The sequence below is a fragment of the Haliotis rufescens genome, unplaced genomic scaffold, assembly GCF_023055435.1.
Source record: "Haliotis rufescens isolate VD_foot unplaced genomic scaffold, xgHalRufe1.0.p SCAF_5, whole genome shotgun sequence".
In the NCBI taxonomy this organism is placed as follows: domain Eukaryota; kingdom Metazoa; phylum Mollusca; class Gastropoda; order Lepetellida; family Haliotidae; genus Haliotis; species Haliotis rufescens.
In genome coordinates this window covers 12417222-12434298 of record NW_025964223.1, presented here as the reverse complement: position 1 = coordinate 12434298, position 17077 = coordinate 12417222, and the positions used below count along the sequence as shown (strand labels likewise).

The 17077-nt window shown below is 43.7% G+C and overlaps 1 protein-coding gene across 2 annotated transcripts in view; it reads right to left on the bottom strand.

The window, feature by feature from the left end:
- Positions 1-515: 515 nt before the first annotated feature.
- LOC124138313 (amino acid transporter AVT1J-like) overlaps positions 516-17077 on the bottom strand; it is a 29236-nt gene continuing 12674 nt past the window's right edge. The window contains exons 2-8 of one of the 2 annotated variants that reach the window (XM_046504902.2): positions 16749-16854; positions 7182-7350; positions 6260-6448; positions 5773-6014; positions 3289-3495; positions 1749-1938; positions 516-760 (exon numbers count right to left, since the gene is read on the bottom strand). In XM_046504902.2, coding sequence (XP_046360858.2) covers positions 601-760; positions 1749-1938; positions 3289-3495; positions 5773-6014; positions 6260-6448; positions 7182-7350; positions 16749-16854 — 1263 coding nt within the window. In that variant the 3' untranslated portion in view covers positions 516-600. The remainder of the gene's footprint in view (positions 761-1748; positions 1939-3288; positions 3496-5772; positions 6015-6259; positions 6449-7181; positions 7351-16748; positions 16855-17077) is intronic. The other variant, XM_046504901.2, reaches the window with a different exon arrangement.

Below are 17077 nucleotides of genomic sequence, written 5' to 3'. Positions count from 1 at the left end.
TGTCCAACTGACAGATATTGCACAATGACGAGAAACATCATTTTCCCCATAAAATGTGTACGTGATCCTTCCCATTCTCTAACACCAACCAACCATCAGTAAATAAAAATATATACCCCTATAGATAAGTAGTCCAGGTACTCTTAGGTACACAAGGAACCATTGGCAGCCATTATGTTCATACATACAACTGCCTCGGCCCAACCGCAACACCCCCCACCCCCCCTGCAGCGTAACACCTTGATTCACCTCCCACCCACCCGACCCCCACTTCACGATAACTACCGCACACCCGTTACACCCCACCAACCTGTCCCACCCCTAGGAGCCACTGACAGCCCTTATGTTGATATAACACGGCACAACAAAAACATCTTCTCCCCGATGCACATCCACGCCCCGACCCCACCCCACAACCAAGGCAACCACATTCAACCTGATCTCCCCCCCCCCCCCCCCCCGGAACCACTGGCAGCCGTGATATTGACATAACAGGGGACAACAAATGCATCTTCTCCCCGATGCACATCCACGACCCGACCCCACCCCACAACCAAAGCCACCACATTCAACCTGCCCCACCCTACGCCTGTCCCACCCCTAGGAACCACTGGCAGCCGTGATGTTGATATAACACGGCACAGTGAAAGCGCCTGGCGCAAGGAGACCAGCAAAGGCAGAGTACGTGGATGCGATACCAGCGACCAGGCCCACGAACACGATCTCATACAGAGCCACCCTCTTGTGCAGGGGGACCTCACTGCAATAAACCACAGAAACAAGCATTATGTTATAGTTTCAAATATACAAACACAATGGGATGATTAACCTCCTGTCACAGTTTTATTTCACGTGGTGGTGGAATTTACAATTGGGTCAGCAAAATAATTGAATCCGTATGGCCCTGAAGAGGTCCCTTTAAGCTGATATGGATACTTCAATATTAGATCGATACATGCACACAGACACTCTGACAGGCAGACAGACAGACAGACAGGCAGGGAATCGCAAGGAATCACGGAATCTGGGAATCACAAGAATCACGGAATCATGGAACCTGGGAATCACAAGGAATCACAGAATCATGGAACCTGGGAATCACAAGGAATCATGGAACCTGGGAAACACAAGGAATCACGGAACCTGGGAATCACAAGGAATCACGGAACCTGGGAATCATTAGGAATCACGGAATCATGGAACCTGGGAATCACAAGGAATCACGGAATCATGGAATCTGGGAATCACAAGGAATCATGGAATCATGGAACCTGGGAATCACAAGGAATCACGGAACCTGGGAATCACAAGGAATCACGGAATCATGGAACCTGGGAATCACAAGGAATCACGGAACCTGGGAATCACAAGGAATCACGGAATCATGGAACCTGGGGATCACAAGGAATCACGGAATCATAGAACCTTGGAATCACAAGGAATCACGGAACCTGGGAATCACAAGGAATCACGGAATCATGGAACCTGGGAATCACAAGGAATCACGGAATCATGGAACCTGGGAATCACAAGGAATCGCGGAACTGAGGAATCTCGGAATGCTACAGGAACAGGTTCATTGGCCTTCTTGTATATATATAATAAGTGTATCGTACCGACTGCACCTATCATCACATGCTAGTTAGCCTTGAGATAAAACACGTATGTATACGACCCAGATATTGCCTTGTTAGGAGAAGGTAAAGTCCACATATCGGACACCATCGGGAGAAGAGTGCACCACGTACATTTTCTCCCAGTCCCCCTCCATCTTGGTGAGTTTGAGGTAGAAGAGGGGTGGACAGATGAAGGCTAGGATGGAGATGGTGGATCCGCCAACAAGTGCCAGGATAGCGCCGAACTTGGGCACCGTCTCAGCACCAAATAAAACCAGGGCAACAAGAACAGTCCTCAGTAAACAACGTTTCCAGCCGAAATCTGAAACAATATTAATGACATACTTAAAATTAGACTATGATCTACGGCCTGGTATCTGCTTACAGCCTAGGGGGCACGGGTGGCCCAGTCGTCTAAGGATTCCCTGTGCAGAGTTGCGTCCCTTGGGCATGCCAGAAACCTATGATTGTGGGTTCGAATCCCGGTTCGCCCCGATATGTTTGTAGGTTTGTCAGCACCATACCCATGCTCCTGGGTTTCACCGAAGTGGTAAACATCAGAGACCTGCATCACTTTGGGCTTCCCTCCCACATTAAGCTTATACACCGTGATATAACTGGAATACTGTTAAAAGCGGCGTAAAACCCACTCACTCACTCACGCTTACAGTCTACTTCAAGGCAATGTAATAAGTGTCAGGTGTGAAACTTAGATATTGTTTTTTGTTGTTGTTTGTTTGTTGTTTTTTGTTTTTTGTTGTTGTTGTTTGTTTTTGTTTTTTTTGGGGGGGGGCTTTTTAACGCCGCACTCAGCAATATTCCAGCTATATGACGGCGGCCTGTAAAAAAAATCAAATTTGTAAATCCATTGATCGATACTTTGAGCAGCGATTAACGCCATCGGTGTACAATGACCAAACAAGCAACCAAGTCACCAAACATGGCAAACTGAGACCCAGTATTCCGTTCATCTCGCCTTCAATACCGTATTAGACAATGCTTTCACTTACATCTTGTGAATGAAACACGTTTTTTTTTCTTAAATGATAGATATGTCAATTTTTCCTGGTAGTTAAATACTTTTTAAACATTGAATAAGGACATTGATGTGATCTGTGGAATAAAGGCAAACTTGTTTGATTCGATTTTTAAAAACAACAATCGTTATAAAAGACATCAAAATGGTAGCATGTGGTTTGTGAATTTGAAAATATAAGTGTTGCCATTTAATATTTTATTATATGTATGGGCTCAGGAGAAAATCGACCCGTGAAGATTCCGGGGTAGAATAGGTCTTCAGCAACCCATACTTACCGTAAAAGGCGACTATGCTTGTCGTAAAAGGCGACTAACGAGATCGGGTGGTCAGGCTCGCTGACTTGGTTGATACATGTCATCGATCCCAATTGCTTAGATCGATGCTCATGATGTCAATCACTGGATTGTCTGGTCCAAACTCGATTATTTTACAGACCGCCGTCATATAGCTGGAATATTGCTGAGTGCGGCGTTAAACAACAAACAAACAATCAAACAAATCAGAAGAAAATCTTGCGGGTTTGATAGCGAAAGTTTCAGACTTAGATCAAAATGATGATTGACTCTTTGTGCAGTGTCTTTATCTCAAGCTGTTCGGGAACATTTGTGGTTGTACTGAGATAGATATACTTACGGTGGGGTACTTTGAATATTTCCTCTACTTCCTGACTAAAAGGGTTGATAATGATGATGAATCCACAAAACAGATGAAGGGTGACGAGAATCTGCACAGTCACCAACATGGGGCCCGACGACACCGTCTGCAGGATGTTAGGCTGGGTATCTTTCCCGTACACGAAGTACCCCGTTACAGAGACAGGAATGTACATGCACAACACAACTGGAAAAAAGCAGACGACACTTTATGTTGAAGCATACGACATGTCGGAGATTAGCATTATGAGAAGCAGTCGACACGTTGGATGGACATTAAGAGGAAGCATACGATATGTCGGAGATTAACAGTATGAGAAGCAGACGACATGTTGGATGGACATTAAGAGGAAGCATGCGATATGTCGGAGATTAACAGTATGAGAAGCAGACGGCACGAATATTATGGAGAAGCTGACCTAACGTTGGATGGACGTTAGGAGGAAGCAGACAACATGTCGGAGATTAGTGAGTGAGTAAGTATAGTTTTACGCCGCTTTTAGCAATATTCAAGCAATATCACGGCGGGGGACACCAGAAATGGGCTTCAAACATTGTACCCATGTCGGGAATCGAACCCGGGTCTTCGGCGTGACGAGCGAACGCTTTAACTACTAGGCTACCCGACCGCCCCATGTTGGAGATTAACATAATGAGGAATCACATAGGATAATCGAGACTGATAATTCCCTGGCGTTGACGTTTTCTGTTTACGTCATAATAGGGAACCCGATGTTGATTGACGTTAAGAGTTAGCAGACGACATATTAATTAGACGTTATTGGGACGTAGACGTTGATAAGATGTTTTAAGCAAACTTTTATTGACTTTTACGTTTGTTTGACGTCGGATTCGTAAGCAGACGATCGCAACACCTAGGATGGAGGCAGCAGACGTTGGACTGACATTTTGAATAAGCAGGCGACATTTGGTTCTGTCGTTATACGAAAGTAGATAACACATTGACTTCACATGTTGGGGATGTAGATTTTAGAAGGTCGTTATGAGAGTTAAGACAAAGCATTTGGGGGAAACGGCAGAGAGTACACTGGATTTGCGCCTTCGGTGCCAGAATTCGACGTGGATAACGTCATATTCACGTGATGTCTATATGGTATCTGTTTGTTTGCCAGACGTCAACACCCGTTTGGCAAATGTTCACACCGTCAATGCAAGTTTGCAAAGGCAGAAGATGATGCAAGGAAGTCTATATTAAACCGAAATGGTTCTAATTCGATGTGGATAATTATGTCCCTTTGTTGTGCTAGCAGTTCTTGGGTTCGAATCCCATATAATCCCGGATCTTTCAGCACCATACCCATGCTCATGGGTTTCAACAAAGTAGTAAAGGTCTAAGACAGGCATCACGTTTCGTCCCACATAAAGTGGACAGACAGGCCGTGATATTGTTCAGAGAGGCATTAAACCCGACTCACTCTCTCAATCAATCCAATATAAAATGTGTTTCATGTATCATTGACTCCGACAGCCAGTGTTATTATTGTTATTATTCGAGCGTGTTTACAAAATAAATCTTTTAGCCGAGACATCAAAACTGACCACTCACACCTTCGTTTCTTAAACGGTTCTTCTTGAGCAGAATGCCTAAACTTCTACAGACCCAATTCAACATAAATATTCTTTTTTCAACAAAATCAGTAAATATGCACGTCGCTGTATAAGTGCAGTAATATTGGAAGCGACGTTTAACCCCATTTCACCCCGCCTCAACTTCTCACAGAGCTCAAAGCCAGACACGAACGGGCACACCCAAAAGGACCATCTTCACGAGGCAAGAGAGTTAACTGACTACAAAAGTCCAGTTTCCACCCTTGCCGAACTAGGCTGGAATTCCTGGGCTCGACCGTAGCGCCACCAGTGGCACGAGTTATGTCCATTCTATGCCTCTCCCATGTGGACCAATCAGATTCCTACTCTCGTATAACATGCATTTGCTTCAAACAAAATGGTGGCGCCCAGTCAAGACGATCTGATCGACCATCAAGGTCTATTTTGTGATAAAACGGTTCTTACTTCGCGAAGTACATCAAATCACGTGAGCACCTTGATTAGAAACATGAAAAGATTTGGAAAAGATCTGTTGACAACGAGTTGGCGATGCACATGCTTTGCAAATCCTGCAATCGACCGAAATCTGCATGACAGTTTACGAACCGGATTTCCATTTCGGTGCGCGATTTTGATTGGACTATGCATAGACTCGTTAGTCCAGCCAAAATGTAACTCCATAATCCCAGCCTAGTTCGGCAAGGGTGGAAACTGGACTTTTATAGTCAGTTAACTCTCTTGCCTTGGGAAGATGCAAAAGGACAGGTACAATACGTCATGCACGGAATTGGGAGACACAAGGCCACCTTTACATTCGTAGAAAATAAATGTTTGAAATGGCAAAATATTTACTCAAATAAACTTAATCTTTTGTTAAAACTTGGTAATTACCTACTCATGTAAGCAAGCAGGACAGCTTTGCCGAATTGCCTGTGGTCCTTCATGTCTGTCTGGAAGGTGGGGAACGCTGGGTGCCCTCCGAACGCGAAGCAGATGGTGCCGAACGCCGTGAAGAAGGACACAAAGCCAGGAGTATCGTGAACGACTTCGGGGAGGTCCTTCTTGTCGATGACCATGTTTGTGGTGAGGATGATACAGGCCGTGCCTGTCGCCACGGCAGCGCCTACTGCTATTGGCCTGTGAAGAACAAAGAGGAAGAAGTGAACATTCTAGAAAACTAAGTCCTCAGAACGATCTTAGCTATCTCGTAATAACCACTCAGACAAATTCAGGTTTTCCCACGACAAATGCATATTACCGTTACGGAAAGTTAAAACACTGACATCGTGACAAGCCGTGTTTATGTTATTAAGAACAAAAGAAACGTCTAAATAACGTCGCAGACAAGCATGCAGGAATGGTGTTTTAAGATGGCGTCTTACCAGAAATCTTTCGGAGTGCCCAGCCAGGATAAAGGTAGTAGTATGCCAGCCACTATCAGCAACCAGAAACAGAAGGAGATGTCTTTGTGGACGTCAGCAAATAGTGACTGGAGGTTCTCTGAGGCAAGGATCAAGTAGACCACAGCTCCGCCGTACATGGTAAAGTTGATGGAGAAGGATACAAGGTACCTAGATGGGAGATAAAGATGATTATACACTTGCAACTGACCCCAAATCCTACATGATTATAACCTTGGGGCTATAACCAATTCTCCAACTTTCACACTACGTGATCTAGGGGCAGCCAAGTTACCAACTCTCTTTCTAGGCAACCCAGGGACAGTCAAGTTACCAACTCTCTCACAACGTAATCTAGGGGCAACCAAGTTACCAACTCCTCTCACCACGTGACCTAGGAGCAACCAAGTTACCAACTCTCTTACGACGTGACCTAGAGTGAACCAAGTTACCATCTCTCTCACCACGTGACCTGGGGTGAACCAAGTTACCATCTCACTCACCACGTGACCCAGGGGCAACCAAGTTATCAACTCTCTCACGACGTGACCTAGAGTGAACCAAGTTACCATCTCTCTCACCACGTGACCTGGGGTGAACCAAGTTACCATCTCTCTCACCACGTGACCTAGGGTGAACCAAGTTACCATCTCACTCACCACGTGACCTAGGGGCAACCAAGTTATCAACTCTCTCACCACGTGACCTAGGTGCAACCAAGTTACCATCTCGCTCACCACGTGACCTAGGTGCAACCAAGTTACCAACTCTCGCACCACTTGACCTAGGGGCAACCAAGTTACCATCTCGCTCACCACGTGACCTAGGGGCAACCAAGTTACCATCTCTCTCACCACTGACCTAGGGTGAAGCAAGGTACCAACTCTCGCACCACGTGACCCACCTTCCAGGTTTCCCGTACGTGATCTCCCCAATGGCCGGGTAGGGGTATCTGATGTGGCCCCGGTACTGCTCATAGCGGTCTTGGATGATGCACCAGGCCGTCCCCAGCACGTCGCCGGTGTAGGTGGAGATGAAGCAGCACAGGAACAGCATCACCATCCCGATCCAGCCTAGGAATAGAGATGTTAGTTGTGTACTTCGTGATAATATGTTGTTTGTTTGTTTGTTTGTTTGTTTGTTTGTTGTTTAACGCCGCACTCAGCAGTAGTCAAGCTACAGGGCGGCGGTCTGTACATAATCGAGTCTGGACCAGACCATCCAGTGATTGACATCATGAGCATCAATCCACGCAATTGGGCGTGATAATATGTGATACTTAACATAACAATCACCATCGATACCCACCACAACCATACCTATTTCTCATCCGAATCGCATTCACACCTTCTCCTATGCCTAACTTTCTAACACCGCCACTAACACAACCACACAGAACTTCTGCAACATCTTGTGACACACCAACATCGTTATCCACCACCTTCTAGCACCGCCACTAACACACAGTAGTGGTTCAAGCGTTCCCTCGTCACGCCGAAGACCCGGATTCGAATCCCCCACATGGGTACAATGTGTGAAGCCCATTTCTGGTGTCGCTCGCCGTGACATTGCTGGAATATTGCTAAAAGCGGCGTAAAACAATACTCACTCACATCCTTCCAGCACCGCCACCAACACACCCACACAGAACTTCTCCAACATCTGACACACCACCACCTTCTAGCACCGCCACCAACACACCCACACAGAACTTCCCCAACATCGCACACACCACCACCTTCTAGCACCGCCACCAACACACCCACACAGAACTTCCCCAACATCTGACACACCACCACCTTCTAGCACCGCCACCAACACACCCACACAGAACTTCCCCAACATCTGACACACCACCACCTTCTAGCACCGCCATCAACACACCCACACAGAACTTCCCCAACATCTGACACACCATCCCCTTCTAACACCGCCACCAACACACCCACACAGAACTTCCCCAACATCTGACACACCACCACCTTCTAGCACCGCCACCAACACACCCACACAGAACTTCCCCAACATCTGACACACCACCACCTTCTAGCACCGCCACCAACACACCCACACAGAACTTCCCCAACATCTAACACACCACCACCTTCTAGCACCGCCACCAACACACCCACACAGAACTTCCCCAACATCTGACACACCACCACCTTCTAGCACCGCCACCAACACACCCACACAGAACTTCCCTAACATCCACCACCCACACCACCACCTTCTAGCACCGCCGCCAACACACCCACACAGAACTTCCCCAACATCTGACACACCACCACCTTCTAGCACCGCCACCAACACACCCACACAGAACTCCCCAACATCTGACACACCACTTCTAGCACCGCCACCAACACACCCACACAGAACTCCCCAACATCTGACACACCACCACCTTCTAGCACCGCTACCAACACACCCACACAGAACTCCCCAACATCTGACACACCACCACATCCTGGTAACTCATACGATTAGCCCGCTGGAGATCAATTATACCTAGAATCATTCTGGTGTTTTTGTTAGTAATATATCCAATATTCACATCAGCGTGGTGCTTAATCTTTGGTTCATCTGACATCAAATATTCGTAGGATTATTAATACCAATGTCAATTATATTATTGATGATGACATGGTAATCTGCTTATTGCGTGTATCTCGTAATAATAATAATCGCACTGCAAGCCATATCATGTTTGTTGAACAGATGGTGTTTATACCAGGCCAGTAGCTGCTCCTTTGGTCCCATATAACACTTGAGGGAGAGCATGTGATGTTCTACTTCTCAACGTTACCAGTATTCCAGATGTGTCGCACACCTAGGTCCGCTTGCACAAAGCGGCCTTAGCGCTAAGATAATCGTAACTCCCATTCTTTATCATTGGCTTACAATCGTCGTAACGCTAAGTTCCCGTTCTAGGCCATGTAAATAATCTTGACCAACTAGGGCTTAACAGCATGAACACCAACCCAACCGTCGGGGTACGCTGCGACACAGTCATTCAGGTCACACATTGTGAACCCGATCATCATTAGTCGGCCCTTAGGAAATGCATGGAGTACTGATTCCTGTCCTGTCCCGGCATCTCAAAAGGGGTACCCGGTAACATGTGACAGTGATCGTCTACTCTCTGCTGCGTTTAGTTCTCATTTATTTGTTTTGATGAAGGTACTATGTTTTCATGTTAACATGTTTAACATTGAAATCCTCGGTGACAGCGTAATTTGTCGGCTATGATAAAGTAGCTTAACTAGTTCGTTTCGGGGACTGCTGTTTCACGCAGACGTCAGAGCAAGAATCGGCAAGGCAAGGACAGCATACTTGCAGCTGAAGAACATATGGAGCTCCAGGGTGGTATCGACTCGTACGAAGATCAGGCTGTTCAACTCCAACTCCAACTCCAAGTCAGTGCTACTGTATGGAGCCGAGACATGGAGGACAACAAAGACCACCACCAGGAAAGTGCAGACTTTCATCAACAGCTGCCTGAGAAGAATCCTCCAGATCCACTGGGGCAACACCATCAGCAACTCAGACCTGTGGCAGCGTACCAACCAAAGATGAGATCCGGCGCAGAAGATGGGGATGGATTGGGCACACCCTGAGGAAGCCAGTCAGTAACATCACCAGACAGGTGCTGTCATGGAACCCCCAGGGAAAACGAAAAAGAGGGCGGCCAAGAAACACCTGGCGACGGGACCTCGAGGCAGACAGCAAGAAGACGGGACACACCTGGAAACAACTAGAGGGGGCAGCCCAGGACCGAGGACTCTGGCGGACTGTTGTCGGCGGCCTATGCTTCGGGAGGAGCGATGGGCATTACTGACTAACTGACTGTTTCACAATTTCACAAATATTACATACACATATAATTAAGAGAACAAGTCTTTATTCTTCCTATCGATCAAATAGGGAGGAACACACAAACATGGGTATGCATATGTGTTTTGGCGTTTAACGCCGCACTCAACAATATTGCAGCTATATGACGGCGGTCTGTAAATAATCGGGTCTCAACCAAATAAAGCAGTGATTGACTTGAGCATCGATCTACCCAAATGCATACGATGACATGCATCAACCAAGTCAGCGAGCCTGACCACCCGATCCAGTTAGTTGCCTCTTTCGGCAAGCTTGAGTTGCTGAAAGCCGCCAATTCCAACCCGGATCTTCACGGACTTTATGTATATGGTGCTGACAAACCAAGAAGAATAACTATGACGGTTACAACCAATGGTTATAGGATTACGGCACGCCTAAGGGACGAGAATCTGCAGAGCGAATGTGACTCCCACAAAGACGTGAATTGTGACAAATATATTTCTGCGACAAGCTATTTGAAAACGTCAAAGCCTCTGTCATATTAATATTCGTATTTATGAAAAGACACAACAAACTGAAGGGAAAACAAATGTTCCTAGGTAATTCATTCTATTATTATTATTATCATTATTATTATTATTATTATTTACAGATTTTAAAAAAAGCAGCAAAGAGGGTTTGGGTGATCCTGGCACAGTCAGGCTGGTTAGGCTCATCATCAGCTCAGGGCCCTTGCCCCCTCTACACGCAGCCCAGACAGCGAATGAGACATCTCCCAGGAAGCGCTGCCTAGTCAAACCCACCCAGAACTTTTCGGAGAATGTGAAGACTCCCCAACACTGCAGCCTTCTGCATTACCCAGATTGTCAGAAGGGCTGTATTCCTGGTAGCAAACGCGGGTACTCTCCAGATGTCAGTCAACAGATTGGGAGGTACCAAACCTAAGGCACCGAGAACAATGGGGAGTCGGCCAACTTGGTACTTGGGATGCAAGTGTGACATTTCGAAAGCGAGGTCTGCCTATTTGCCATTTTTTTTCCTGAATCTTGTCAATCACATTAGTGTCCAAAGGGACAGAAAATTCAATGATATAAATGATTTCATATGATTTATCAAAAAGGACAAGATCAGGTTTGTTGGCCTCGATACGTCTGAAACTGTATACGGTCTTATTCCAAAGAATTTTGCATTTATCATTTTCCATGACGCCCTCTACATATTCTGGGTCGTACCATGGATGGACCTCTGTGTCAAAACCACAAGCATGGCGAAGACGGTAATAAAAGAATCGAGCAAATCCATCATGCCGCTTAAGATACTGTGTTTGTGCCAAAGCAGGACATCCACTGAAAATGTGTTGGACAGTCTCATTAAATTCATTGCATATTCTGCATTTCATAATTTCGATATTGATGCAAAATCACACATTGACGTTTTCGAGTTGGTAAGTGACTGGTCTTAAGCAGCAAACAGAAAGCCTTCTGTTTCACTTTTTCGGGCAGCTGACTTCATCCAAGCGAAGGACTCTGCAGGGTTGCTTCTGTTCTCAACACACTGCACATATACTCGATTAGTAGTAGTAGTAGTAGTAGTAGTAGTAGTAAGACCGCCTTTGGGCGTCCACCCGGAGAGCGGAAGATCCGGGGTTCGATCCCCGGCGGCGTCATACCAAAAGATGGTACTTGTTGTTACCCTGTCTGGCGCTCGACATGAAAGGGCTTAAACAAGTGGGCTAGCACTATAAATCGGCATCAGTTTGGACTAGAAAAAACAGCCACCCACCCACCCACCCACATTAGTTGTCCCCATGAGTTCGTTATAACGGTAGTTTGAAAGGTACATGTTCCCGATATCGATACTCTCTGTTGTTACTGTTCTACATGTACATACATGATCAGAATCTATCAATTGTGCAAAATATCTTCAAATATCAAATTAACGTATAATGATTCTTATCACTTTCAAATCTAATAAATACTATTATAAATACATATTTTAATTTGTTCGCTATTTACGGTGGCACATTAGGGACATGGAGTCTGTTTTTCCATATTTTGATATTTCACTTACTTTTATCGTTACCTTTTGCCAATTAACACGATTTGTCTTACAAATATGTGATAAATCATGTGTAAAGAAGATATTGAATCGCTGAAGAGTGAAACGAAAATGTCAAAAACTAAAATGAAAATGTCAAAAAACAAAAACGAAAATGTCAAAAACTAAAATGAAAATGTCAAAAACAAAAGCGAAAATGTCAAAAACTAAAATGAAAATACAGAAAACTATTTCAAGCGCGGTGATAATATTTCTACCGCGATGGAAATAGTTTTCACCGCGGTGGAAATAGTGGTAAATAGTTTTCTGTGGTTTCATCTTAGTTTTTGACATTTTCGTTTTGGTTTTTGACATTTACATTTTAGTTTTTGACATTTTCGCTTCACATTTCAGCGTGTCAATAGCTACTTGAAAGTACATTTTCCATATTTTCGGTTGTTTTCATACATGATTTATCACATATTTGTATGACAAATTGTGTTAATTTGCAAAAGGTTACCATATATGTAAGTGAAATATCAAAATATTGAAAAACAGACTCCATGTCCCTTATGGGCCACCGTAGTTTAGCCCAGATATGCTGTAACAATACCCTTGTTCAATATACCAACTTCAAAATGTCACTTAAAAAGGTTACTGTAACAATTGTTTAGTTATAACACAGGCTCTCGATATGTTTAGTACGGTGGCCCATAAGTACGGTGGCCCATTTCCATATTTTGATATTTCACTTACTTTTCTCGTAACCTTTTGCAAATTAAGACGATTTGTCTTACAAATATGTGATAAATCATGTGTAACGAAGATATTGAATCGCTGAAAAGAGAAACGAAAATGTCAAAAACTAAAATGAAAATGTCAAAAAACAAAAACAAAAATGTCAAAGCTAAAATGAAAATGTCAAAAACAAAAGCGAAAATGTCAAAAACTTAAATGAAAATGTCAAAAACAAAAATGAAAAAAAAAAAAACTATTTCCACCACGGTGATAATATTTCCACTGCAGTAAAAAACATTTCTACCGCGGTGATAATATTTCCACCGCAGTGGAAATATTATCACCGCGGTGGAAATAGTTTTCTGTATTTCCATTTTAGTTTTTAACGTTTTCGCTTTGGTTTTTGACTTTTTCGTTTTTGTTTTTGACATTTACATTTTAGTTTTTGACATTTTCGCTTAACATTAAAGCGATTCAATAGCTAATTGAAAGTACATTTCTCATGTTTTCTGTTGTTTTTATACATGATTTATCACATATTTGTATGACAAATTGTGTTAATTTGCAAAAGGTTACCATATATGATAGTGAAATATCAAAATATTGAAAAACAGACTCCATGTCCCTTATGGGCCACCGTAGTTTAGCCCTGAACGTGTTTAACGCTTTAAGGAACAAAGGCAAAATATCGTTGTGATAACATTTAATTATTTTAGTGATCAATAACGCATTCCTATTTTAATTGAGTGGTCCAAATCCAATACATTTATGACCTGAATACTTGAATCTCTGAATATTGTATCATGTTGCTTTGATAACTCGTGGATTGTAGAGATGAACTTACTTGACCTGATATTTTGTACTTGGAAGACCTTGGCGTTCACGGTGTCCTGTTGTGGCATTTACAGAGCAATTACAGAGCAAGAGACCACCTCCGTGGTCTAGTGGTAGAGCGTCCGCCCGGAGAGCGGAAGGTCCGGGGTTCGATCCCCGGCCGCGTCATACCAAAAGACGTTAAAAGATGGTACTTGTTGTCACCCTGTCTGGCGCTCGTCAATAAGGGGCTAAAACAAGGACTGGTCGGCTCGGAGTCAGTATACTGTGTCTGAGTGGGGTATTCATGTTAAACTGCGGCATGGTATCTCAGTGAGCTAGCACTATAAATCGGCATCAGTCCGGACTAGTACAAGCAGCCACACAAACACACACACGTACATGCACGTCGCTATATAAGTGCAATAATCTTGGACGCGACGTTAAACCCCATTTCACCTCACCTACAGAGCAAGAAATACAGGAAAACGTCTTGACAAAACTGACAAACATGGCAATAATGTATACAGATATTAACTCTGAACCTCACACAACCCTTAAACGACCTTGACTGTATATCATTGTATTGTTTATGGCGCCTTATTCGTTCCCAGCAGATTGTGTATGACTGTGAACACTCTATGTAAACACAAATTAGGACTAAAACAAACTATTTGCCAACCTAATATTAGAATTGTACGTAGGGACCGTCCATTATATATTCTTGTTTGGTCTGGGATATTTGTTTGAAACAGAATATTTTCTTTCAGTCTGAAATAACGCCGCTTTTAACAGTATTCCAGTCATATCTCGGCATGTCAGCTTAATGTGGAAAGCCCGAAGTGATGCAGGTCTCAGACGTTTACCACTTCGGTGAAACCCACGAGCACGGGTATGGTGCAGACAAACCTAGAAACATAATCGGGGCGAACCGGGATTCGAACCCACAATCGTAGGTGTCTGGCGTGCCCAAGGGACGCAACTCTGCACAGCGAATCGCGACGCCTTAGACGACTTAGACGAGGTTCAATGAACATGGGGGGAGTGTCATAAGTTCTGCAATCCTAAGGTCATTAAGATTACATGTTACACTCTCTAAGACACTCTTAAGCTTAAACTGCAGTGTGGACACGCCTGGGGTAACACATACGCAGGGGACACAGGGGAAAATTCAATGTTCTGTGGTTGTGGTCAGTGCAGAGACAAGTGTATGTCCTCAACATGTGTACTATAAATTACCCCATTGTGTCACTGACGTTGTTGCTTTACACCAACCAGCTCACGCTTTGAAACAAATGCAAATTAATGTCAACATGACAATCCTCAACTTAACTATGACAAAGTAGTAAATTTGGAATAACAATGTTTTTATTTACTGTAAAGGCGACCTTTCGGTATAGATCCGTATACCGTTGTCAAGCAAGGCTGACTTGACTTGACTTGACTACCTTCCTTGACAACGGTATACCGAAAAGTCGTCTTTACAGTAAACAAAGAAATTGTTATCCTTAACTTGTGTCTACTTTGTCCTCCGTCAGCTTCTAAGTAATGCCTATCAAACTATTCAACGTACCTATGACCGAACATTTAGGAGCGTATAAATCTGAACCCAGTCATATGACCGAACATGTAGGAGCGTATAAATCTGAACCTAGTCATATGACCGAACATGTAGGAGCGTATAAATCTGAACCTAGTCATATGACCGAACATGTAGGAGCGTATAAATCTGAACCCAGTCATATGACCGAACATGTAGGAGCGTATAAATCTGAACCTAGTCATATGACCGAACATGTAGGAGCGTATAAATCTGAACCTAGTCATATGACCGAACATGTAGGAGCGTATAAATCTGAACCTAGTCATATGACCGAACATGTAGGAGCGTATAAATCTGAACCTAGTCATATGACCGAACATGTAGGAGCGTATAAATCTGAACCTAGTCATATGACCGAACATGTAGGAGCGTATAAATCTGAACCCAGTCATATGACCGAACATGTAGGAGCGTATAAATCTGAACCCAGTCATATGACCGAACATGTAGGAGCGTATAAAGCTGAACCCAGTCATATGACCGAACATGTAGGAGCGTATAAAGCTGAACCCAGTCATATGACCGAACATGTAGGAGCGTATAAATCTGAACCTAGTCATATTAGATTTCCGTGTCCTATATTCACGGCTCTTACGATTATTGCACAGGCTAGAAATACAAGAAAATGAAAACCATATTTACACACCTCTGAAACATATTCATTTGCATTTATATTTCTTTGTTGTCAAGACCCGCATTAAAAGGTGCAAATATGGCGGGCAAATGACACGTATATTTGAAACGGTTGTCATATGCATTTAGGGTTACATGTTCATTTACTAGCATGGATAATTTAATAGCATGTGTATATAATGTTGTAACGTTAAAAGTCAGAATTTAACCTGATGTGCCCATTCCTTTCAAACATGTATACATGAACTGACAAGGAATTGCCAAATGTAGTCGACCAAGAGAATGTCACAAGCGACGCAAATGCATGTGCATGTGACAGCACAATATGAATATAGTAGCATAATCAAGAAATACAATCTCGATAAACATATGCATTCAGAGGTGAGAATATTGTGGAAATAATAAGACCATATGGAAATTGAGGTGAGTTTTAAAAAATATGGCTGGTGTGTTAGGACACAAGAGAATTTGAGAGTATGGTAGAATTCGCCTCAGCAAGGTGGCAAGCATAGATATCCGCATACAATATTCAAGGTCTGCATCAGTATAACTTACAGTCATAGAATGATGACGCGACTAGCTGCCATCTTGAAAACATGGCAGCCATCTTGGATTTCTTTTATGGTTAACGTTTATCTCCTCAATATTTACCTTGTATAATATTATATGTGAACAGTGTATGTGTTTATACGTCATATCTCCTGTTGTGTTATTGGTGCACCTCGCTTGATGCCCTCCGTCACCATCCACCGTTTAGATTATGATTGACAAGTTTTTTTAATGAAAAACTACAATTCCGATGGTCTTTACCTGCTCCCTCGACAGCACTCGGCAAGGCCAGCACCCCCGACCCTGCAATCTCCCCGACGATGAACACTGCGGCAGTCCATATTGTCAGTCCGTGGACGGCTTTAACCTGGAACAGGTGGATGGAGCACAATATATAGTGTGTCAGGGAACAGGAATAATGCTGCTTACTTAACTTACATGTGCCCGTTTTCTCAGGTTTACACAGTTTCCTCTACTCATCCGATATATTGCCGGCCACACGTCCGATAAATCCGTGTGCACTCAACAGATTTATTCCTGTCTACTCAACAGATTTATTCCTGTCCACTCAACAGATTTATTCCTGTCCA